The following is a 26734-nucleotide window of genomic DNA, read 5'->3' as shown; positions in this document are numbered from 1 at the left end:
AAAAGCTGGAAATTTGGAAGGAGTAGGGATCAGGGTGGGTTAACGAGGGTAGAAAAGATCATGGTTTTGGATTGGGGACAATCTGAGATGGTGGGGAACAGCTGCTTTGAAGACCTGGAGGGAAGAATGAGTTTGAAGAGAATGTGTGACCCGTGTGTGATGGCGAAGTGCTAGACCCGTAAACTCAGTTTCATCGTCGGAGATTCCAATAATCTTGAAGGCCTTTATTTCCATGGCATCAAGATTAGCAAGATGTGAGGTCGGAGAGCCAGCCCAGAGGTGAGAGCAGTACTCCATCAAGTTGTGGATCGGAGTTCAAGTGTGCCAAGGAAGGACTTTGTACAATGGAGGAAGCCCAATTGGTGGCTGACTGGAGACCAACTTTGAAATCTAGTTTGCCCAAGAAGGAAATGCTGATGGTGAGACCCAATAATTTGAATGACTGAAGTTCCTCAAGAGGATTGCTAGGGAAGTAGATGGGGGGTGAGGGGGTTGTCAGATGGTTCTTTCAGAGAAAGATAGTGAGAGTGTGAGATTTGTCAGGATTGAAAGGCCTATTCCAAATGTTTGACCAACTTGACATCCTTGTGATTTTGTCAAGGTCTAAAGAGTGAGAAGAAGCTGCAGCCTGGCTGTCTGAAGGATGAGGGATGCGGCACTGGGTGGATTCTTCAGCAAAGATTTAAAGAGGATTTTCGAGTCTGAGAGATCATTAATGAAGATCAAGAATCGGACTTGACCCAGAACACTACTTTGGGGGCACTCCAGCCTTGACAGGGACAAGAGATGAAAGGATTCCATTGAGAACGAAATGTTGGCTACGAGAGTAGAGGAAGTCAGTAAGCCATGTGTGGAGTTGGCCTTTGATGCCACAAGCAGAGAGTTTCGAAAGCAAGGCAGGATGCCGGACTATCGAAAGTACGAGATATGTCCAGAGAGACAGCTCTGATCTCATGTCTGATATTGAGGGCCTCCATCTACTGTTGGGTGAGTGGAAGCAGCATGTCCAAGGTGGAGTGACCTGACCTGAAATCAAATTGGTGATCTGAGATGAGGTTGTTGGAGAAGAGGAAGGATTTCATATCAATTGCGATGATGGATTCCACGACCTTGCTGATGATTGGAAGTAAGCTCGTCGGTCTGTAGTTAAGGGGATCAGTTTTTGCACCTTTTTATGCAATGCAGAGATGTTGGTGGATTTCCAAGGAGATCGAAGACAACCTGGGGCAAATGATATGGTGAAAAGGGCAGACAGAGGATGTGAAAGAGCAGGACGCATGAGCTGATGGTCCAGTTGAAGAGTCAGACTCGCGGGTTCAAATAACCTTCCCCACCTTCTCAGGTGCTAAAGACAGAGTCCAGGAGCAGTTTAGTATGACAGGAAAGGATGGGTACCAAGAGTGAGGGGTTGGGGCCACAACATGTGGAAGCAAACACAAAATTGAGGCATTCAGCCTTCTCACGAGCGGAGTCGGCTGTGGTGCCATTTGAAAAGAGGGAAAGGATAGAGGGGGAGCACACACCAGAGACAGACTTGACAAGGCGCCACCAGGTTTTCAAGGAGGGAGACAAGTTTGAAAGCTCATTTTTAAATGTTGGACGGATGTTGGTTTCTCGTTCTCCTGAGAGTGGACACACACTTGTTATGGACTTTTTTCTTCAACACTTCTACACTTACACTCAACATAACCAAAATTCCTTTATTGGTTAAGTTGCATCCACAGTTGCCTTCAGAGCAAACATCCTGGTTGAGAAAACCCGCACAGCAGTCCCAAGAGGTTTCATGATTACCGAGTCTCCAGTATGACCAGGGCAGATGAAATTATTATTTTTGCAATTTACATCACGGTTGGAGAAAATCTTAATCATCAGGTTTAATTCCACAAAACAAGACATCCATCGTGATCACATTCATACTATTGATGTAAAGCAGCACATTATTAATCCGTGAGTATGACAAAAAAAATGAATAATGCAATGGTGGAAGTTTGGCGGAAAGGGAAAGTCAAATTGAACGTTGTGCCATGAGCATGACAACCGGAATTGATCACTAACCAAAACTGTTCGGCGTTGGCCCATGCCCGATGTATTCCCTGTGGCTTTTTTGGCACATAGTGTGTGTGTGTGTGTGTGTGTGTGTGTGTGTGTGTGTGTGTGTGTGTGTGTGTGTGTGTGTGTGTGTGTGTGTGTGTGTGTGTGTGTGTGTGTGTGTGTGTGTGTGTGATTTATGTAAATAAGTACGCATCAAAAAGATGCCCAGTAAATGTTGAAGAAAACCCTTGATCGTGGAGATCGGGGCACTTTAATTACCAAGACATTACTGGAGGATGTATTTGTCAACATAGGATATGGGATTTTAAACTTGTGATCCCAACAGAATGAGCTCCATATTCAGACTGGCCAACCCAAGAAAACAATTTTCATTCTTTTTTTTTGTCTTTTGGATACTCGTTAGAAATGGTGTTGTTCATAAATTCACTGAAAACATTCATTCTTTCAAACTTGAATCTTTACCTATAATTTCCATTCCCCATGTAGTTTTGAAACCCATCATCATCATCATCATCATCATCATCATCATCATCATCATTTATTTAAGTCAGTATTATCCCCCTTACGGGGGGGGGGGGGGGCAGGGTTGTTGACTTTCACTCCTTCCATGCCATCACTCCAGCTCTGTACTTTCTTCTATCTTCTGCGTCTTCCACTCCCAATCCCAATTTCTGACTTGCTTTCATAACCAACTCCTTCCAACTCAACTTTGGCCTTCCTCTTCCCCTTTTCCCCTCCACTTCCAAATTCCATACTCTCTTAACTCCCTCATCGTCTCTCTTTCTTAGCACGTGACCCAACCATCTCAAGCCACTCCTTACCACCTCCACGATTGTATCTTTCAGACCAATCCTTTCCATCAACTCCTTCGCGTTCTTTCTGTCGACCAACTGCACTCCACACATCTTTCTAATCATTGCTCTTTCTGTTCTTCTCAAGAGACCTTCTTCTACCGATCTCGCAGTCCATGCCTCTGACCCATAAACCATTACTGCTCTCACACAGGTGGTTTCGATCTTCCCTTTCAACCTCCAAGGCAGTCTTTTACCACATAACACTAATGTAAGCTCGTTGAACTTCATCCAACCCAATCTCGTTCTTCTTGTAACTGCAAGCTCGCTGTCTCCACTACTGTTGATGGTGTCACCCAGATAACAAAATCTGCTTACTCTCTCAAGATCCTTCAATCTTTGCTCCGAATCGGGATCCTGATCCTGGTGGCTTAAATTTCTTCTAATGCAAGCTTTACACTCAAAACTACCATCCATTCTTTGTGTCACTCTTTTCATATTTGCACATCTCCCATGAATCCATTTGTGACAAGAACTGCATCTGATGGCATTACTTACCACTCTTTCACCACAAACTCCACATGGATCTTTCTTGGCCAATTCAATAACCCCTGTTTCTTCACCACATTCCATCATTTTCGTTTTCCCCATGTTGATTTTCAAACCTTTGCCTTCAAACGCAACCTCTTCCATTTGTTGAACTGTGATTCCAACTCCTCCATCGATTCTGCAATCAAGACTAAATCATCCGCATAAAGTAATTCAAACAACACACCTTTTCTTTCTGACTCTGACAATACGTCGAGTACCGTCACGAACAGGAGCGGCGAAAGCACCGATCCCTGATGAACGGCCATGGCCACATTCAATTTTTCAGAGAAACCACTACCAACTTGAACTCGTGTCGTCGCATCTTCATAAAGTTTCATCACAACCTCCACCAAAGCCTCAGGAACATTTATTTTGCGTAGCGCCCATTCGATGACTTTCCTGGGGACAAACGCCTTTTCCAGGTCCACAAAACACATGAAAAATTTATTTTCTTGATAGCACTCCTGCCTGCGCCTGACTATGAAGATCGCATCAACCGTACCTTTTCCTGGCATGAAACCATGTTGCATCTCATCAATCTTCACCACCTCCCTGAGCCGTTTCTCCAACACTCTTTCCACAAGTTTCATTCCACGTCCCAGTAGTTTCACTCTACGATGCGATCCACATTCCATGACACTCCCTTTGCCAGTTTATACACATTCTATTCATGTTATGAAAGTGTAACTTGTGCTTCCAATATCTCTTGGTGAGAGTTTGGTCAAAATATTGAAATAGCATAATTGTGTCCACAAGCAAATCACATTGTTGATATCGGCTCAAAGCGCACATGCAAGAAAGTCAGAAAGACCCATCACATCTGTTTGATTTGCTTAATTTACACTTGCTCCACATTGAGCCACCAAGATGGCCTGTAGGTATGCACACTCGCATCGAATCCGTCTAGCCTGGGTTCAAATCCCGACACAGATATGAACTGTCATCCCGATGTTTTCACAGGCAGAGTGATTCATCGATGTGTGTGCCGTCCCTTGGATGTACATGAAACTGGGCATCTCATCTGCCGGAATTAGTTGGTGGACGTAAAAGATCCCACGATGTCCTTTGATTGCGAAGAGTAGGCGAGCTATCGCCGGCACGATGCCAAATTTCTAAATTCCTGCCCTAACCTTAGTCAAACATCAGGCCTGGGCAGCCAGTTCATGAAAGACTTGGGCCAAAACCTTCCCCTGCTAACCCCGCAAGAATGTTGGAATAATCATGAACATGTTAAAGAGGAAGTATAAGAAGATACTTGAGGCGCCGCGAGGAGGAGTGATGTAAGCGACATTTTTTAATGATGATGATGATGATGATAGCCTCGGATGATAGGGGAAGGGTTAAAATAGTGCTATATGGCATTAACTCCAAAATGGCCGATGTGGACCTGACATCACTCCTCGCGGTGCCTCACTTGCTCTCCATCCATGTTGTATCGTGAACATATGTGACGATTCAAATAGTGATACTGATGATATATTCACAATAGTCCAAGAACTGCCAATCATTTTATTTTGCAATATTATAAATGCATATATACATATACATAAATATATGTCACCAATTATACACACTTCTACTGAAAAATAAATAAATACGTTACCACGACTTGAACTTGAGCATCGCGATCGTCGCATCCTTTGAGCCGCCCTTGATTGCACCAGCAGCTTGGAAGTAGAGAGGGTACCCTCGACACCCATGGCTGCTCAGCGGAAATTCTCACCTTGTGATGGAGTAGTGACCTGTCTGAGATTGGTTCTTAGACACTGAAATGTTCACGATTTGTTTTGAACACCCGACACTGTCAAGAGTATGGGCCTCCGCCTTATATAGTACAGATGAATAGATCTATAATAAACTCTCTATCGTAAAGCATCTCGTGCAAGACCGATCCTTTCCCAACCTTCTGCTCCTCTGCACCCTTCCCTGTGTGATTGCATTCAATTTGTATCTTTTGTTGACTTTGCAAAATGAACTCATGGCCTGAAGGCTGATGATGTTTTGATATGTACCTTGGTTTAATGGGAAAAAGGGGTTGAGGTTCCCGAGTGAGACTGAACATGGGGGGGGGGGGGGGGAATGGTAAATGTTGAAGACCAATGATAAAAATAAATAAATAAATGGCAGTGCAGTATATAGAAGAGTGTGATTTTTGTTATTTACATTGATTGATGATGGTAGTTGTGTTGGAGGGGAAGTCAGAAGGATGATTTATGCCCACTGTGGATGCACTCGCACGCTAAGCCAGCCTGTCGAACACATTCACTTTTTCGCTCAAACCCATCACTTCCCTCTCTCTCTGTCTCATCCCAGCACTCATCTTGTGCTTAGAGGCCACCATTAAGGGCAATCGACAAGCAAAATATAGCACAAGTTCACAACAGTGAGTCGAGAGGCGCGGAGAGGTGTTTGCGGTTTGGGAACTGCCGTGAGAAGGAAGGACAGGGCGGGCACCAGCGGTGGTGCGCGTGCACTGTTGTGCTGCACAGACAAACCAAACACAGTGCTCTTCAGCATCAACCTCTACACACCTCGCCCTCATATTCCCGGTGTTGGTGGTAAGTTGGGTGGAAAGCGACGCAGGTGTAGGATGATTGGGGGCTCGCAAATTCGCGAATACTGGAAGTCGATTGGTCACGTGTTCGGAATCGGTAGAAATTTACCAATTCACGAGTACTTAGAATGCATGAAAAGAGATCTTGCGAATGTGGAGGGTTCACTGCATTGTCTCAACCATCTCCGACTTGGCCTTAAAGACGTGACAAATCCATGACGGGCACCTGTGATATTTTCCACAGATGTCTCGCTGTTCCGTGATTGCACGTTACCCATCTGGTGAGATCCAATGCACAGTAAATTTTATCGCAACGCGTTCCTTCCTTCCTTCCATGTGAGTGCTGCTTCATCAGGATGAAGATTACCGCACTGCGGTTGCAGGCATGGAACAGCGCCGACATAACCATTATACCAGGAAACTGGTACTCATTTCACCAACCTTGGAAGGATGACAGGCTGAGTCAACCCCACCTGGTGTTAATTCAGTGGACAATGGGGCTCAAACTCAGGATCTTAAGATCCCAAGCCAGCGACCCGAAACCACTAAGCCAACACCAAGCGTTCCGTTTCATGAAACATGATTTCAAAAGTTAAGCCAAACTCAGATTTTACAAAGTGAGGATAATTGTTATCATCTTCAAGTTTGTCACCTCACATCATCATACGAAAGAAGATGTTCCATTGAGCATGCATTGTTCATTGAGCCTTGAAAAATGTGATCGTTTACAAAAGTGCTCCCAACAAGGAAATGCTTCCTTGGGAACTTTATCCTGATGTCTCAAACAGGTTGGCTTAACTTTCGAAGAATGAAGCAATTGTTCTGTGGGTTCATTATTCAGCTGGACCACTTGCAACACTCAACACGAGTGCGTAATTTATTCCTCGGGCCTGTTCTTCTCAAGCTCTTCGACATCGTCGTCAAACTCAAATTTCCAGCACTTGTGGAAAGATTTCATCGTGCAAAGATGACAATGTCAAATCATTGTTATTCGTCGTCGCTTTCATCTCTTTGAAGGTTAATGGAGTCAGAGAAGAAGCACCTGCGTAATCTTTTGACTGGCTCAGTTAAATGTTTTGTCAAGACATTCAAATGTTTATTTAAACTGGTTATAAGACTTCTTGCAGAACTGAATGTCAAAAGAGCCAATACTTAAACCGTGTACGTGTTGAGGACTCAGTTTGTCCATTGCCAAAATAGCACATCCTCAGGAAGGATAGCACTCCGGCCCCTTGCAAACGTCCATTCTGTCTCCTGATGGGCTAACGTCCTCAGAGTGAGCAGTTTGCGTTCGGTGCCAGACAGAGTCCGTAATAGGCACGGAACAAGTAAGCCTGAGCCTCAACGTGGGCCGGCGGCCGAGACGCACTCCAGATGTGCCGCATTCCTGCAACAGCAGGTCAGTAAGAACGATGGTTTTGGGGGAGAAGAAAGTTTTCGAGGGAGTTGTTCAAAGAAGACAAGGGAAGGAGAAGGATAAGTCAGTGAACTGGAGGTATATTGAGTACATTCAAGGAGATTACTGAAGGAATTAGATGTGATTCTTGAGAGATATGGCTGAAGTCGAGTAGAACCGGGTAGAAATTGTGATACGGGTTGAAACAAGGAAAATAATCTTCTTTTTAACACCAGAGAATTGTTTTGTATTTGTTGCTGTATGCGGCCATCTATAAATGATGAACGGTGGCATGCTTGATACGTCCTGCCTTTGTGCCACATCCATACCCATACCCCATATTCCCTCCAAAGACCCGCTCACTCCACATCTCTTGTCGGCCTCCTTTTTCTCCTCTCCTTTCCTTTTACACTCCACCTCCTTTCCATTCTATACCTTCACTTGATTTTAACTTCCTCAATTTAGCATTCCCCACTCTTTTTCTTCTCCAGAATAGATGACTAATATAGAATAATTCATTGAGATTTTTTTTTTTTTTTTTTAGCTATGAGCAATTCAGAGGGTTCTTTCAGCATCCGATCACCCTGTCATTATTTGCCTGCACATCACAGATGAGCTTCCATTTCTGGAATAATCTCAAAACAAGCCTGATCTCATAAGGTGAAAGTTGCATGTTGTGAGGGAGAAAATTGAGAGGAGGGGGTTGAAGGAGGTCAGTTTGTCTTTTTATTTTTTAATACAAAGTCAAGGCTCATGGAAGATTGAGATCACAGAATGGATCAGGACGTAACGGAACAAAAGGAACAGTAGAAAGAGAGGTGGGGGGAGGGGGGATGCCGTATATATGTATGGAAACTCCTAAATTCTTCTAACTGAGACCAGCGCCGTGATGCCCCCATCACGACGGTGTCATGCCTGCAAACCCAGAAGGGAATCCAGCAGTTCATGAATGCAAAGCCAAAAGCTGTCACCAAGCAAATGAAAAGTGAAGCTACCGACCTGCTTTTGCTCTTATTGGGGCTCATCAGGGCAACATATCACTGTTTCATCCACTTGGTGACTTTTGAAGCCTTTCACACTTATATACTGACGATTGATCACCACGATTGGTGGACGTAACACAATGCGTCGACGTGGCAGATGGCACTTGTTTGGGCCAAATACAATCTGGCCTCACGAGTCACGGTCAGTGTGGCATCAGTGGCCAGTATACAAGTCTAAAAGGCTTCAAAAGTCACCAAGTGGATGAAACAGTGATATGCTGCCCTGATGAGCCCCAATAAGGGCAAAAGCCCTTTTTTAGACTGAATACAATAGACTGAAAAAAACATTAATGAATGGCATTGCAAATTGAAGCGTGATTACCAAATGGCTTTGGTCTAAATAATTCAGAAATAAAAGTTGGCAAATAAGCCGTACATTAAATTTTCTATGAAGACAACCCAAAATCTGAATAAAATCGACATCACTCCTGTGATGGTCAGAGCAACTGAAGTGATAATGACGAACCTTGCAGAGAACTTGAGATGCCATGAAATAGCACAACAAATGAGTTTTAATGAGAGGCTATCAAAGATTTATTGAACATCCTTAAGAGAGCAACCATCCTCAAGAGAGCAACCAAGCTTCAACTTGAAAACATCACAATTTGGTGCTCCAAACGTAATCCTGAAAAGAAAACAAGGCAGGTTATTTGTGCCTTGGAAGGGCCTCGTTCTGCCTTTTGATGCACGCTTAAAGAGATTACAACCGAAGAGAAAAGAGGGACAAAGAAGTGAGGACGAGTTGAAAGTTTGGAATTGTAGAGGGCAACAAGAAAAGGTTGATTGGAGGACCTGGTGTAGCTGGGGAGAAACTATGGGTTGAAACAGTCAGCAAGGGCAAATAATAGACATGAGCCAATAAATAGCCAAGGCCACCAACTTGTCTGCAGAGATGGGGAGCAAGCCCTACGTGTCTGCCTCGTACCGAGATACCATTTCTGCATCGGGAATTTTGATTTGCTGCCTCCAGTGGAACAAGTTCGTATGCAGTAGCTGTATTCCACGAGACAGTGAACTCATGGTTTTTGTACACGTACACTTTGTATCTCTGAAGAGCCAAAATATTTATAACGAGGTTCCACACTGTCCTGAAAGCTAGTTTAGATGAGTGGTCCTTCCGAGGGAGGTTAGAGCAGATGACAAAGCCAATTAATCTTCAAAGGCTTCCAACATGCCAGTGAGTGAGCATCTTCTTTTTTTTCTTTTAATATACACTGTTGAGGCTCGTATAAGAGCTAACACACAAGGTATAACAAGGGAGCAGGACACGGGGGGCAAGAGAGGGAAGCACAAAACAGTGGGGAACAGAGACATTAGGAGATCTGTGGAAGGGAGAGGGATGGGGCGGGGTACATGGGGTAAACAAGATGGACACTACAGTGACTTTCAGGAAGGAAGGTTTTCTAAATTTTCTTTATGTTGTGATGTGGTGGCACTGAGATGAATTACCAGCATTGAATGGCATATTCCAGTGAGAATAAATCCTTGTGAACAGTATCAGGAACTGTGTATACTCAAAGCGACAGCAGAATAAATGGTTGAGCCACACTTTCGATGAAACTCAATCAAATGGATTACATATATCCATCCATCCATTGGGACCATACTCTGTGCAGAGCATTGGTGCTGCCAAAGCAGTCTCGGCGATTGGACACAATCCTGGACGGGTCGCCACTCCGACACAGGATGCCAGCAAGCTGGCACTCATTTTGCCGACCTCAGAAGGATGACAGGCGGAGTCAACCCCACCTGGTATTAACTTAACATCTGAGTGTGATTTCAACTCAGGACCCTCAGATCCCAAGCCCACTATTCCAGACTTTAAGCCAACACCGGGCATACTATATATATATATCTATATATATATATATATATATATATATATATATATATATCTATATAGATATATATATATATATATATATATATATATATCTATATAGATATCTATATATATATATATATATATATATATATATATATATATATATATATATATATATATATATGACACCTCCCACATTCCTATCCCCAAAGAAGCTGCATAAAGCAACCCAAGAAGGCTGGCACAAGGTAAGCACTTTGCTATATCAAACACTTCCCAGAGTTCCTCCACAACTGTAAAGACATTCACACAAAGTACACACATGAGAATCCCAATGCGACACACCCACTCAGCTGCAGGACCGGTTTCATCACGTATTGGCGAATCATCAGCAACAGCGCAGACAGCAATGCATACCAATGAGGCTCCCAAGCATGTACCACGTGCAAAAGTCAAAATTACGGGTGATGAAGGTTGTGGTCATGTTTCATCGGAATTGCATGTGTAGTTTCAGAGAAGAAGCAAGAATTTGTGGACTGACGGATGACGTGCCATCCCATTAGCTCCCCGAAACTGCGGTGCTCCCAGGTGAGCTAAAAATATGTGAATTACAAAAATACCTTGTCCAGAAGTGTTGCAGATTCATATGCGGAGGCAGTTAAAACCCAAAATATTCATTCCTAATCTAAAATAATTTTATTAAAAGTTGAGAAACACTAATAATTATCCATCTTATCGTAGTTATCTTGAGTATCTTAACGAACTCAATAATTCTGCAGATGATGAAAAGTGCTAATTACTTACATATTGTAAATTATGATTGCTGCTACATCTGCAAAACATTCAAACCAGTCAATTGTATCATTTGAAAATCTTTTTGCTGAAATTCTTCTCTGAATTGAAACATATACAGTGGGGAGAACAAGTATTTGATACACTGCCGATTTTGCAGGTTTTCCCACTTACAAAGCACGTAGAGGTCTGTAATTTTTATCATAGGTACACTTCAACTGTGAAAGACGGAATCTAAAACAAAAATCCTGAAAATCACATTGTATGATTTTAAAATAATTAATTTGCATTTTATTACATGAAATAAGTATTTGATACATCAGAAAAACAGAACTTAATATTTGGTACAGAAACCTTTGTTTGCAATTATAGAGATCAGACGTTTCCTGTAGTTCTTAACCAGGTTTGCACAGACTGCAGCAGGGATTTTGGCCCACTCCTCCAAACAGATCTTCTCCAGATCCTTCAGGTTCCAGGGCTGTCGCTGGGCAACACAGACTTTCAGCTCCGTCCAAAGATTTTCCATTGGGTTTAGGTCTGGAGACTGGCTAGGCCACTCCAGGACCTTGAGATGCTTCTTTCGGAGCCACTCCTTAGTTGCCCTGCTGTGTGTTTTGAGTCGTCATGCTGGAAGACCCAGCCATGCCCCATCTTCAATGCTCTTGTTGAGGGAAGGAGGTTGTTGGCCAAGATCTCGTGATACATGGCCCCAACCATCCTCCCCTCAATATGGTGCAGTCGTCCTGTCCCCTTTGCAGAAAAGCATCCCCAAAGAATGATGTTTCCACCTCCATGCTTCACGGTTGGGATGGTGTTCTTGGGGTTGTACTCATCCTTCTTCTTCCTCCAAACACAGCGAGTGGAGTTTAAACCAAAAAGCTCTATTTTGGTCTCATCAGACCACATGACCTTCTCCCATTCCTCCTCTGGATCATCCAGATGGTCATTGGCAAATTTCAGACGGGCCTGGACATGCGCTGGCTTGAGCAGAGGGACCTTGCATGCGCTGCAGGATTTAATCCATGATGGCGTAGTGTGTTACTTATGGTTTTCTTTGATACTGTGGTCCCAGCTCTCTTCAGGTCATTGACCAGGTCCTGCCGTGTAGTTCTGGGCTGATCCCTCACCTTTCTCATGATCATTGAGGCTCCACGAGGTGAGATCTTGCATGGAGCCCCAGACCGAGGGAGATTGACTGTTATCTTGAACGTCTTCCATTTTCTAATAATTGCGCCAACAGTTGTTGCCTTCTCACCAAGCTGCTTGCCTATTGTCCTGCAGCCCATCTCAGCCTTGTGCAAGTCTACAATTTTGTCCCTGATGTCCTTAGAGAGCTCTCTGGTCTTGCCCATTGTGGAGAGGTTGGAGTCTGATTGATTGAGTGTGGACAGCTGTCTTTTATGCAGATAACGAGTTCAAACAGGTGCAGTTAATAGGTAATGAGTGGAGAATGGGAGGGCTTCTTAAAGAGAAAACTAATCGGTCTGTGAGAGCCGGAATTCTTACTGGTTGGGAGGTGATCAAATATTAATTTCATGCAATAAAATGCAAATTAATTATTTCAAAATCATACAATGTGATTTTCAGGATTTTTGTTTTACATTCCATCCTTCACAGTTGAAGTGTACCATGATAAAAATTACAGACCTCTATGTACTTTGTAAGTGGGAAAACCTGCAAAATCGGCAGTGTATCAAATACTTGTTCTCCCCACTGTATTTGCCTTAATTAAATGTAAGGATAAATGTGATTCTCCATCAGTATTTCCTATGGAAAGTAGACATTTGTAAACATGGTAAATGGATATTTCAACATTCTATTCGATTGAGAAAAAAACGAGCATCATTATTTTATATTTCAGGGCATACATATTACCATTTATTACACAATATTTGTAAAATAGGAGTTCCTTCTTGATTGAGAATGACATATTCCATATTTATCCAAAGTAACGAACTAACATTTGTATTTTGGGTGATGTAGGATGTTGAAAGGGAACAATTGATGTAAAAAATTTCATTTTTGCCAGACGAGGGACACCTGAAATATATACATACATATATATATATATATATATATATATATATATATATATATATATATATATATATATATATATATATATATATATATATATATATATACATACATATATATTGTTGCGGATTCGCGCCCGCCGGCGTGCGAGCGGCCACGTAACTCAAATCGCGGCACGTCGCCCACCGGACGGACAATCCCGTCGTGACCCTCTCGGACTAACGCCGGGAACTAGTCACGGGTGGGCCTTTCGGCCTCACCACGATCGTGCCAATCGGCCCCCCGCGTGGGATAGGGTTGCTTGCCAAATTCGACCTACCTAAGTACCCACACGGAGGGTAGACCGGGCGATCGCACCTCGCCGCAGGTCGACTTCGGACACGGGCCACTTTAAGCGACCCGTTCCATACTATCGGGATAACCGAGCGGTGTTATCGTCGGCCTCGACGGTTCGATTAATTATTGGGCGTATTTAGCCCACTACCAACCCTTTACGTGAAGTAAGATGGAGATTCAATGAAAGAAAAGACGAAGCGAAACGGGAAAACAGTTCAACATAATTCACATTTATTTCGCGATGGCACACGGATAGCACACATATTCAATTATACACCAAAAGCAAATGTAAAAGAAGAAGAAACACACAATAATGCACAAAAAGCAAATGTAAAAGCAAAACACAATGCAGATCTACCACCGACTACCGAGCACACGGCAACACTTATACAGTTTTACTTCACAGACAGCGCCGACAACACATATACTCAAAGCAAAAGAAAAAGGGACCTCCCTCCACTATGAGGGGGCAGACGGGCCTGGGGCCGAGACCGCGTCGAGCCTACCCGTCTGGTGATGAGCCGCAAAATGGCGGTGGCGTCCCGACTCCGCGGGCCTCGCGGACAGTGTCTGGTATGGGGTGGGAACGGGGCCCCCTTCTCACACTATCTCAGCGCGGGGGGAAACAGGAGGGGGTTATTGATGCTCGGGGGGATGAGGATATCTCGCTGGCTCGGGTCCCGCGACGAGCGTCTCCACCGCGACCTCGGTCGCGTTATCGGCCTCCCCTCTCCGCAGCTCCCCGACTCTGACACGAGCGCCCTCTCGACTGCCTTCGCCGCCGCCACCTCTCCAACTCTCCCACTCTCCACTCTTCTCAGCTCCGTCCAACTGCTTTCTCCGACTCTTCTCTTGACTAACTCTTCCCAACTCAACTCTCCTTTTTGGCGAGCGAACGCGGCCCTTTATAGCCCCCGTGGCTTCGCTCCTTCACCTTCGACCCTTTACCTCTGGCTGGCTCCCCATTGGACAGATGAAAAGTGGGCGTGAATGCTTTTTGATCCACGAATCTGCATATAGCGATTAGACTCCGACGCACCTGGAGGCGGGGCCAAATCGCCCCACGCTCGCCGATAGGACGGAACAGAAGTGGGCGTGAGTCGTTTTTGATCCGATTGCTTCGGAAAGGCTGGTGTTTTTGCACCCGCTGCTCGGTGCGCGCCCTGCACGAGTCCAGGATCGGCGCCCACAAGCGGCGCCGGAATGGCGGTGATGCGATGGTTGCGAGAGCGAGATGTGACGGCAAGGGTCGTGGCTGTTGTTGTGAAGCGGCGTTGCGGTTGGTGGTTGTTGTGTGATGGCTGTTGAGACGTGGTTGGTGGTGGTTGTGATGGTAGTAATGGCGGCTGGTCCAAAATAAAGATAGTAAAAGAAAAACGGCTATCTAAAAGGGTCGCAGCCCGAATGAATGACATTTATTCCCTCTAAACAACGGGTTTGGGCCTAACTACACATATACTTACAGAGATATCTCACCTAAGGGACCTGAATGGTGGTTTGCGAATTTCGTCAACCACAACAATATATACATATGTGTGTGTGTGGATATATATATATATATATATATATATATATATATATATATATATATATATATATATATATATATATATATATATATACATATATATATATATATATATATATATATATATATATATATATATATATATATATATATATATATATATATATATATATATATATATATATATATATATATATATATATATATATATATATATATATATATATATATATATATATATATATATATATATATGTATAGATGTGTATATATATATATATATATATATATATATATGTATAGATGTGTATATATATATATATATATATATATATATATGTATAGATGTGTATATATATATATATATTTATCTATATATATATATATATATATATATATTTATATATATATATATATGTATAGATGTGTGTAGTAGATATATATATATATATATATATATATATATATATATATATATATATATATGTATAGATGTGTATATATATATATATATATATATATGTATAGATGTGTATATATATATATATATATATATATATATATATATATATATATATATATATATATATATGTATAGATGTATCTATATATATATGTATAGATGTATCGATATATGTATGTATAGATGTATCGATATATATATATATATATATATATATATATATATATATATATATATATATATATATATATATATATATATATATATATATATATATATATATATACACACACACACACACACACACACACACACACACACACACACACACACACACACACACACACACACACACACACACACACACACACACACACACACACACACACACATTCAAAAGTTTTAGAACACCCCCATTTTTCAGTTTTTACTGAAATTTAATCAGTTTAAGTCCAGTAAATAACCTGAAATGGTATAAAGCTAAGTGGTAAACTGCCAGTGGTTTAAAAAAAAAACAAATTTTTGGTGACCAAAAACTGAAAAATAATGTAAATTTCAGAGTTGTAAAAAAGGCCCTTTTCAGGGAACAAGTAATGGGTTCACAACTGCAGCTGTTCTGCAGCAATGGAAGTAAATTAAGCCTTTAAAGTTGATGCAAACAATTCCTTCAGGTGTCCCAACTTTTGTTGATTCGTTACAAACCCCCTTTCTGCATAAAAGCAGTGTTGGAACAGACTGTGTTGCTCCACCCTCTGAAGCATTATTTGGACAATATTGCACTGCAGGAAGTAGTATATTGCTATCATCATGGCAAGAAAAATTCAATCAACAAAGGAAGACATACAGACCATTATAACCCTTAAAGGTGGAGGTCTTTTCTTTTGAGAAATTGCAAAAGCAAGCCAAGGTGTCAGCGAGTACAGTTTCCTACACCATCAAAAGGCACGTGGAAACTGGAGGAAATTCTGACAGGAAAAGGTCTGGCAGACCCAAAGCCACAACACAATCAGAAGACAAGTTTCTGAGAGTCAACGGCTTGCGTGATAGGCTGCTCACAGGACAGCAGCTTCAAGCACAGATTAACACTGGTCAAAGTCAGGAAGTCTCAGTTACAACTGTGAAGAGAAGACTTCGAGCTGCAGGTTTGACAGGTCAGGTGGCAGTAAGAAAGCCATTGCTGAGATGGCAAAATAAGAAAAAGAGGCTTTCCTGGGCCATGAAGCACCGACAATGGAATACTGAAAACTGGAAGAAGGTCTTATGGACCGATGAATCAAAATTTGAAATATTCGGTTCATCACGCAGGGTTTTTGTACGCCGTCGAGTTGGTGAAAGGATGGTTCCTCAGTGTGTGACGCCAACTGTCAAACATGGATGAGGAAACGTGATGATCTGGGGCTCTTTTGCTGGATCCAGAGTCGGCGACTTGCACAGAGTGGCTGACACCCTGAACCAAAAGGGCAACCACAGCATTTTGCAGCGCCATGCAATTCCCTCTGGTCTATGCCAAGTTGTTCAGGGGTTCATGCTACAGCAAGATAACGACCCAAAACATACCTCCAGGCTATGTCAGAACTACCTTAGAAAAAAAGAACAAGACGGTAGGCTTCAAATCCTGGAATGGCCAGCACAGTCTCCAGACCTAAACCCCATGGAGCTTGTTTGGGATGAACTGGACAGAAGGGTGAAAGCAAAGCAACCAACAAGTGCAACACATTTGTGGGAACTTCTGCAACAGTTTTGGGAAGAACTTTCCGAACAATATTAGATTTTCATTGTAGAAAGAATGCCACGAGTATGTTCGCCTGTTATATCTGCAAAAGGTGGCAACTTTGATGAGTCAAAAATTGATTAAATTTTGTTCAACAAAACGATTCCATGATTTCTTTTTTTATCTGCAATTGTTTATTTGTTCTATGCTGTAATTTCAGAGTACATTGAAACATTAAACTGCTTAAATTTCAGAAAAACTGGAAAATGGGGGTGTTCTAAAACTTTTGACCAGTCGTGTTTATATATATATATATATATATATATATATATATATATATATATATATATATATATATATATATATATATATATATATATATATATATATATATATATATATCTGTCTGTGATATGACAAAGTACACCAACATAAATGGCAACCAAGTAAATTTCAAATTGGAAAGACCCGTACTTCACATAAGACATGGTCTGCAAAATTCCCTCGAGGGGGGGGGTGAGGAGGGGCTACAGTGGCCCATGGACTATGTTCAACTATGATGGTGTCGGGGAAAGATGATCGCCAACTCTTCCTGAAGGACACCGTGGGATCTTTAACGTCCACCAACAAAATATGGCAGACAGGATGCCGTTGAATGTCCATCCGAGGGACAGCACACTCATTGATGAATCACCCTGCCTGTGCAACACCGCTCCGCTTTCTGATGTGGATGACATTTATAGCTGGGTCGGGATTCAAACCCAGGCAAGACAGCTTAGAGGTGAGTGCGCGTACCTCTAAGCTATCCTGGCAGGTTGGCCTGGAGGTGAGCACACCAAGATAAAGCCATAAAGAAAGCAATGAAAGGTGGTGGTAGAACGAAGAAAGCCGAGAACACAGCCTAAAATACATTTATCAAAACTGTCGAGAAAGATATGGACTGTTTGTGTTTGCGTGCAACACCCAATGAATAGATCCCTACAGAGGAATGCCATCAATCAACTAATCCCATGATAAAGGGGAGAATGGTCGAAAAGAATTGTTGTTGTATTGTTAAAATCAAGTTGTTTGCAATCGGTCGTGCCCATTTTATTCTGGCAGGGCACTGTAACTTATAATTACAAAAGTCTATCATGTTTGACAAACAGTTGATTGCTGTTATTTATTTGTTTGTTTAAAGCTACATTTTTAGACTGTGCAGTTTAATAATTGCCTGGGGAGATAAAATTCTAAAACGAGTGAAGTTTGTTGGAAAGTTAGGTTCGTCTAAATGTGCAGAAAGCAACTGATTGATGGAGCACTTGCCTGAATTCTAGTCAAAATAAACACCCTGAGAATGTGCTTTGAAGAATCTGCCGTTGCAGCAAATTATCTGCTTGAGAAAGTTAGTGGTTCAATTTCAATGGAGGAACTTCCAGTTTTTGAGATTGGAATTTTCTCCAGGTAATATATGATGCAGTTTGACGATGGAAATGTGAGCATTCCCATCGGAACCCCGGACTCGTGTTAAAAGGGAAACTGGCTTCAAATCCGATACCCCACGTGTTTGTTATAATGCCTTTGTAAATTCATGTAAATCCATCGACGTCCACGAATGTTTCTATCCTCTTATGTGGTCTATGTACAAGCTTCACTGAGCATTAGATCGATGCAAAAATAAATAAATAATAAAAAGCTTCTATTTACTTGGTTTTTTGCCTGGCGTTGGGCTTGGGATCCTCAGATCCTGAGTTCAAATCCCACTCGGCTGTTGAATGAGTACTAGGTGGGGTTGACTCTGCTTGTCATCCTTCCGAGGTCGGCAAAATGAGTACCAGCTTGTTGGTATCCTGCGTTGGAGTGGCGACCCGTCCAGGATTGTGCCCAATAGCCAAGGAGACTGTTTAGGGGCAGCACCAACGCTCCACACAGAGTACGGTCACAATGGATGGATGGATGGATTTACTTGGTTGCACTCCATGAGTAATTAAAGGCTGGCTCAATGAGCTTCGACTTTAAGCAAATCTCAAATTGGAATGTGGATCGTACCATTCTTCATGCCATGCTGCGATTTTCACATTGCTGTTGATGCCAATTTCGTTTTGATCTTGATTATAACGATCTTCTCTATGCACATAAGGATGAGAAAAGGCACCACCAACTGCAGCAACCTCCTTGGCCGTAAGCCTCAGGTCCAACCTTTTTGACGACTGTGTGGTCTTCTTCGGAAGTACGCAGATAGCATGCGCCGGGTTCAATGCTGTCCTTGGGTCGAGGATAAAACATCAGACACTGCAGCACCAAGTTGAGGTCAGCTCAACAGTGGCTCAACTTCCGCTCTCCGATGGAACTGAACCACGGCCAAGATATTGGTGAGTGAGATGAGCCATCGCTGGTCAAAGCCAAAAGCCTGCTATTTCGACCTTAGTCGAGATCTTCATTGTTAGAGGGTGAACCACTGAAGCGGCACAAGCCATGAGCCCGTCACGCATGGTGCCATCTTGTTAACTATTTACCTTTGACTCACGACACGCTGCCAGCAATGAGTGTTCGCAGAAGCACGACCAAAGGAACACGCTGTCGAGCCATGGCAGACTGCAGAACCGATTCAATCACACGTCTTTATCCTCTCATCGTTGGCGTCATCCTGTGATATGAACAGTGGAACGCACGTCTCACTGCAGCTCGGTATCACCCGTGATGCCAACAAATTTGGCTCTTTTCTTTCTCCTCCCGTCATTTTTTGTGTCATTCGTCTTTGACCAGTATTGCACAGTCAACTGCACATGTAACCATAAAGAACGCGTACGAGAGAGACTGTCCCCTTTTTAAGCCTACTGATAGACTTGTAGAGCTAATTGCTGTGTTTAGATAAGATTAAGGTTTGCTTTATTGTTGCTTTTGCTTTGGAATTTTAACAATGTAATAACTTGACATCGATTCGTAATCAAGCATGGCAACTTTGATCTGTGGTCCAACTATCCGTTTAGCTTGTTAATCCACTCCACATCGTTTGTTCGGTCACCCGAACCATCCAAACATTGTGATCACCTTCCTCAAGGGATGTGGTTTGACTGTGCATTCCCGCCGGGAGTAGCTTTGCCTCCTGAACGACCCTTGGGTTGTCTCGATGTTCGGTCAGGTGACCATTTTGTTGAACGTCTTTGGTAAGTCCCTGAAATGGTCAAATTGTTAAAATCATTACTGTACTATATTGAGAACAAAAAATATTCCCCTTGCAATGAACAATGGCCTTCTGTTGTTGTTTTCGTACTGAGATACATTCATGTTCGAGCCACGTGACAGAGGATGAAAGGGTGGATTTCAATGTAAAATATGGATGTACGATGCACAGTTTAGGGGAATCAACATTCTGGTTCTCTGCTGTTATCTTGTAGGATCAGAGGGTAAAGCGGGATTATTTGACTGGCGGGTGGGAGGAGGAGGAAAACGAGGATTATGAATGGAAAGCATTTAATTTGAGAGCTCAATACTTGGAGACTGTTTGTAGAACAACACATTATGTCGGCAATAAGAGGAGAGAGGCCGATAAAGTGAAATATTTGTGTTGTGTCATTAGTTGGCAGAACAGTTGTGTTGTGTTATCCTGGCCCTTGGTGGAGCCAGCAGTGGATGGGTTGAGTCAATGGCTGGAGAGTTTTTATTTATTTATTTACAAGTTGGATGACTGTCATGGATTTGCCTCGAGTCCTTCGCCTCAAAGTTGAATCATTACCTCCAACCACCGAAGGTGGATGGACGTTATGTTTTCACCCCTGGTTGTCTGTGAGCAGGATATCTCTAAAAGTTATATATGGACGGATTTAGATGAAATTTGCTGGACAGGTTGGGTATGTGATGAGGAAGAATTTATTAGATTTTGATGAAGATCCAGATCCGGGTACAATAATTTTTTAAGTCAATCTTCACCATCGAGAGATAGAGCCAAATAATTATATAAAGCACGATATCTCTCAAAGTTGTGAACAGATGATGCTATCCAACTTGGTGGATGAGTTATGGTTTGACGTGAACAAACTAATTAGATTTCGGTGAAAGTCCGGATGCAGATCCGACCTATCAGTGGGATACAAAATGTGAACTGTTCAGCCTCACGGGGGTACGTGCTCCACCGAGTGCCGTTCTCGTTTTAACTGAAGCCATCATTCTTAAGTGTATGATTTATACACATAGAGGAGACATCCAAATGCTGTTAGTCATGTCCTTGTTGCATACCTGATCATGCTGTCATCATCTCTGCATGAATGTACTTGTCTGATGTACAAAACATTATGTCAGAAGCAAAGGAAGTGTAATCATAATATTGTCTTCCTCTAGGGCATTGGCTCACCATCTTCACCACTTCTCTATGACAAGACGTGGCTCTACTTGCACAGCACGCTGGAGTCATTTGGGCACACACAGGGCCCTGTGGCCTGGATGCTTAGCCGAACTGGCCGTGATCCAGGCAAATCGTCCTCCAAGCCGGCACCTTTTCTCGGAGCACAGCGTGGCAGGACATGGACGACATGTGCTTCAGAGGACACTGGGAGAAAGGTGCCAACTTGTGGAAAGCAGAGGTTAGTTTGCCTATTAATGTCTCTTAACTGCATTTATTCTTTAACTCGGTGAAAAATATCTCTGTATGTGTTATAATGTTGCCTTGCCAGTTTTGAGCAAAGCTAAGCTTTTTATTTGGACTGCAGAGTGTTAATTGATCCTGATGATGGCCCAACAAGGTTAAAATAAAGAGTTGAGTTGACTCTGAATACTTTTGAGTTAATTGTATCTGTACCGATACCTTGTGGAGTCGGTTTCTCGGTGTTTTAACAGTCTCTGGTAATAAAGCGCTGGATACTTTTCTGTCTTAATGTGAAACTTAGCAATACTCAATGGATGGAATCAACCGAACGTTGATCAAAGTATTTCTTAATTGCCATGGAGAAGCTGACTTTTGACGTCAAGCATTCGTCTGATATTAGTGGAGCAGCATAGCAAACCTGTTGTGCATTTTGTGATGCAAGCACCAAATTTGGCACAAATGTACATTAATATGTTGCGAACATTTTCAGATATTGGGCCACTTGAAATTCTCTCTTTATGTCGGCCATATTGGATTTCAAAATGGCCGCCACTTGAAATCTACATTTGCTATTATCTCTGGACGTAATGCAGCTATTGATTTGATTCTGGTATCTAAATGTATGTTGGTAGTGGCCATGGTAGTGGCCATGATCTAAATGTATGAATCCAATGGTAGTGGCCATGATCCGGCACTCACACAGTGATCCGGCACTCACACATGATCCCACACAATGACCATGATCCGGCACTCAATGGACGTCGTGAAGAATGCTGTGGAACACCTGAATCCTGGACAGACACCAGTGGTCACCGTTGATCAGCCACTGTTTGCTTTGGCCAAGCAGATACAGTGGAAGTGGCCAGAGAGCTATGGTGAAGACGAGATAGTGGTGATGTTTGGTGGCCTCCACATAGAGATGGTGGCACTGAGGACACTGGGGGACTGGCTGAAAGGGAGTGGTTGGGTGCAGGCACTTGTGCAAGCCGAGATTGCGACAGCAGGGACAGCAGACTCATTCCTGCGAGCATCCCATGTCTTGCGCACAAGAAGAGCACATCAAGTGACTGCAGCAGCACTGTACATCCTGCAACTCCGTGCCTACAACCACTACTGTCTGGGAGAAACCAGGGATGCAGAGGACCTTCCGGAGTTTGAAGACTGGTGTTGCCAGAGAGGAGAAGACATCCCCCAGTTTCACTACTGGGCAACCGTGCTGGAACTCGAACTGTTGGTTCTAGTGTATGTGCGTTCTCTCAGGCAGGGATCGTTAATGATGTACCTCGATGCTCTGACAGAGCTGGTCCCCTGGTTCCATGCACTGGATCACACCCACTGTGCTAGGTGGATACCAGTGCACATGAAGGACATGGCCGAACTCACCAAACACCCAGATGTAGCCAGAAAATTCAGGGAAAGCCACTTCACCGTTCAGAAAACACAGAGGGTGTTCTCTTCAATCCCGATTGACCAGGCACATGAGCAGAATAATGCCTGCATCAAAGGAGATGGTGGAGCAGTTGGGCTCACTGACAACCCTAGTGCCCTACGTCGCTGGATGGTTGCGGGACCAGAAGTTGCCAGGGTGATCGAAGAATTCCAGGATGGGAACCAACACTGGAGACGACAAACAGCAGACACACGTCATCATGATCAGACGCCAAGTGTACAAGCCTCATTTGTGAAAGATGTTCGCTCTCTCGTCGGTGTCATCGAGGAGATGGGCAACCCATTCGAGGAGGAGAGTCAGGATGTAGTCAAACTGGACACAAAGGAGATTGTAGATCCTGCTGCTGTGGAGACCGTGATGAATGCCAAGAGGATTGGCCAAGAGCAGTTCGAGGCTTTCAACAGAGAGTGTCTGTTGGACAGAACGAAGGCAGTGGACGCACCCATTCCTCGTAACAAGCTGAAGGTGTTCAGCACTTCTACTCCTAGAAGCCAGAGCATAGGTCAGCAACAGCTCACCTCCATCAAGAATGACCGTGAACTCTTCGCATGCCTGTACATTGGCTGCCAGACGAGGGATGTAAACCTTGAGGAGTTCTTTTGTCACAAGAATCAGGCATGTCCTCCTGCATTGTCTGATGGTGGAAACCTCTGCACTGGTACCAAGAGTGATCTCCTCACATGCTTGGAAGAAGTCTCCGACGCAAAGACAGGGACTCCTGTCACGACCTGTATTGTGCTTGATGGAGTAGCCATCGTCCAGATGCTGAAGCCGGCTGCATCAAAGACCTTTGAAGAGTATGCCCAACAGATCTTCATCCCATATATGTCCACGAAGCTGCAAACAGTGCCACGCCTGGATCTGGTCTGGGATACTTACCTTGCTGATTCACTGAAAGGTAGTACACGTGCAAAGCGGGGACAAGGTGTGCGGAGATGTGTGGTGGCTGCCGCAGCCATACCAGGAAACTGGCAGAACTTCCGACGAATGGACAGCAACAAGACCGAGCTGTTCAGGTTCCTCTCAGCAGCTCTCATGGAATGGTTTGACCAGGAGGACAAGCAACTCGTCATTACTGATGGAGAGGCAGTGCTCAGCAAGCCACTACTGCCAGATCTGACCTCACTCACCCCATGTAACCATGAAGAAGCTGACAGTCGGATGTTGCTGCATGCATCTCACGCAGTCCAGCATGGACACCATGCAATACTCATCCGGACTGTAGACACCGATGTTGTGGTGCTGGCAGTGTCCCTGGCACAGGAGTTGCAACCAGAAGACAAACTGTGGCTGGCATTCGGAACAGGCCAGAGTTTCTGATACCTAGCAGCACACGAAATAGCAGCTGGATTGGGACGAGAGAAGGCTCGTGCACTGCCAATGTTCCACGCTCTAACTGGATGCGACACTGTGTCTAGTTTTCAGTGACATGGCAAGAAGACTGCGTGGACAGTCTGGACGGTACTGCCAGAACTCACTGAGGCGCTGCTGCTGCTGTCCTCTGCACCTCGTGACATACCAGATGATGCAATGCGCATCATCGAGAGGTTCGTGATCCTGTTGTATGATCGAACCAGCAAATGCACAGACATTGACAAGGCCAGGAGAAAACTCTTCGCAAGGAAGAACAATGTGCAGCTCATCCCTCCAACGAAGGCAGCTCTGGAGGAACATGTCGAGAGGGCAGTGTATCAAGGTGGACATGTGTGGGGTCAGATACTGCTGCCAGCACCAGAGCTCCCTCCACCAACCAACTGGGGTTGGTCAAGGACTGGAGAAGGACAGTACACACCTTACTGGACCAGGCTAACTGAGGCAGCTCACAGCTGCATTGAGCTGGTTTCTTGCCAGTGCAAGAAAGGGTGTGTGAGGCGCTGCAAGTGCAAAAAGGCTGCCCTTCAGTGCACAGCCCTCTGTGTGTGTGTGAAGGGGACTGCACATGACGACGAGTCAACAACATACATGTACTTGTGGCAATGCTGAACTTGTTAACATGACACTGTTTATGCACACGTATCTTCAGTACCGGTATATACCTAGCCTCAGATACTAGACCATGTGGCATGTCAGTATTATACCCAAGACATTCTTTTCAAAGTATTGTGTTGAATCCAATATTTGCCGAGATAATTTCCAAATAAAATTATATAACAGACTGTGATAGATAATATTAAGTTGAAAATGGTACCATTGGATTCCTTGCCCCCAAAAACATACATTTAGATACCAGAATCAAGTCAATAGCTGCATTACGTCCAGAGATAATAGCAAATGTAGATTTCAAGTGGCGGCCATTTTGAAATCCAATATGGCGGACATAAAGAGAGAATTTCAAGTGGCCCAAGATCTGAAAATGTTCGCACCATATTCATGTACATTTGTGCCAAATTTGGTGCTTGTATCACAAAATGCACAATTCTTTTGAATATTTGGGCTAAGCCGCCTCACTATGAGAAAAAGGGACGAAGGTTTAATCAATGGTGTTGTCCAAAAAAGGGACGAAGTGTAAACGACGAGTGTTCTCTATTGCTCTGATGAAGGGTTAATGGTCGAAATATCAGTCTCTCCTTGCTTCCAATAGCTGCTCGCACGATAACTGTTTTCGATTCCATCCACTGTTCACCCGTCTGCCAATGCAGATCGACACGAGCCTTCACGACAAAGACAAGTTTTCATTTCAACAATTAGCATTGCCCCAACCTGGCAAAGGGACCTTCGATTGTATTCTCACCTGCCAAACAATTTCTGAAACGAGTGATCTAATGCTGAGATTCAAGCTTGGACTTGTGCACGAGAATGACTTCAGGAGTTGTCTGCCTGCTTTTATCTGAACCACATGGACATGAGTGAACGGTTGGTAAAGGAATAGTATGTGGGATTTTTAATTTTCTTTAAACCTCGGGGATCCCAGCTTCATGAGGACGTGCTCAGACGGGAACGCCAAACGAGTCAACCTGAGCCAGTTTTCTGCACTTCAGGCGCTGCAAGGTCCGAGTTGTGTTTCGGTCTGATTGCCTCGAGTCGTACTTACGGAAAACCGTGCTTGCGATGAGAACATCGACGCAGTTTGACCAGCACGGGAGTGAGAGGGTGCCGTTTTCATTTTCACAATTCAACGATCCGTTTAATATACTCCGTGAAAATTTATTTATTTAATTTTACAAAAAGTATTTGTTAACAGCCGACAATGTCGCTTGCTGTTTTTTTTGTTTTTTTTCAACCATACAAAGGTACAATCAATTCTTTTTTTTTCAACTTGGCTGTTTTCGCTTGAGTTTTAAAATAAAATATCATACAACACCTGTCCTGTTCAGCAGGTGGATGAAAGCTACCAACCTTTAGTCCATTTGCCGTTATTATGTGTTCCATTGTCAACCTTGTTGATGTGGAAAGTGTATGGTTTTATGATTGTTTTGGACTAACATGGGTCCATTAATAAAATTCAGGTTGGTTGCCGGGGTGGCTACCTTGGGGAACTCCTGTAATTTGCATAAATTCAAGATGGCCGCTGCAGGTCAGATGATGGGGCTAAGTTTTTAATCGGTCAACATTTAATCCTGTGTAATATCTCTTTTCCATATGATTTTGACATGAGGAATTCAAT

The 26734-nt window shown here is 43.3% G+C and overlaps 1 protein-coding gene across 3 annotated transcripts in view; it reads left to right on the top strand.

The window, feature by feature from the left end:
* The window catches only part of JCAD (junctional cadherin 5 associated), a 77642-nt gene that overhangs the window by 27664 nt on the left and 23244 nt on the right, over positions 1 to 26734 (top strand). For all 3 annotated transcript variants that reach the window (XM_085872732.1, XM_085872729.1, XM_085872731.1), the window contains exon 2: positions 21437 to 21678. In XM_085872732.1, the coding sequence (XP_085728858.1) occupies positions 21539 to 21678 (140 nt within the window). In that variant the 5' untranslated portion in view covers positions 21437 to 21538. The remainder of the gene's footprint in view (positions 1 to 21436; positions 21679 to 26734) is intronic.

The sequence above is a fragment of the Eptatretus burgeri genome, chromosome 3 (genome assembly GCF_056783735.1).
Source record: "Eptatretus burgeri isolate ZD-2024b chromosome 3, Ebu_testis_v1, whole genome shotgun sequence".
Classification (NCBI taxonomy): Eukaryota; Metazoa; Chordata; class Myxini; order Myxiniformes; family Myxinidae; genus Eptatretus; species Eptatretus burgeri.
The sequence above is the reverse complement of the archived record's forward strand: the minus strand, read 5'-3'. Positions and strand labels throughout refer to the sequence as shown.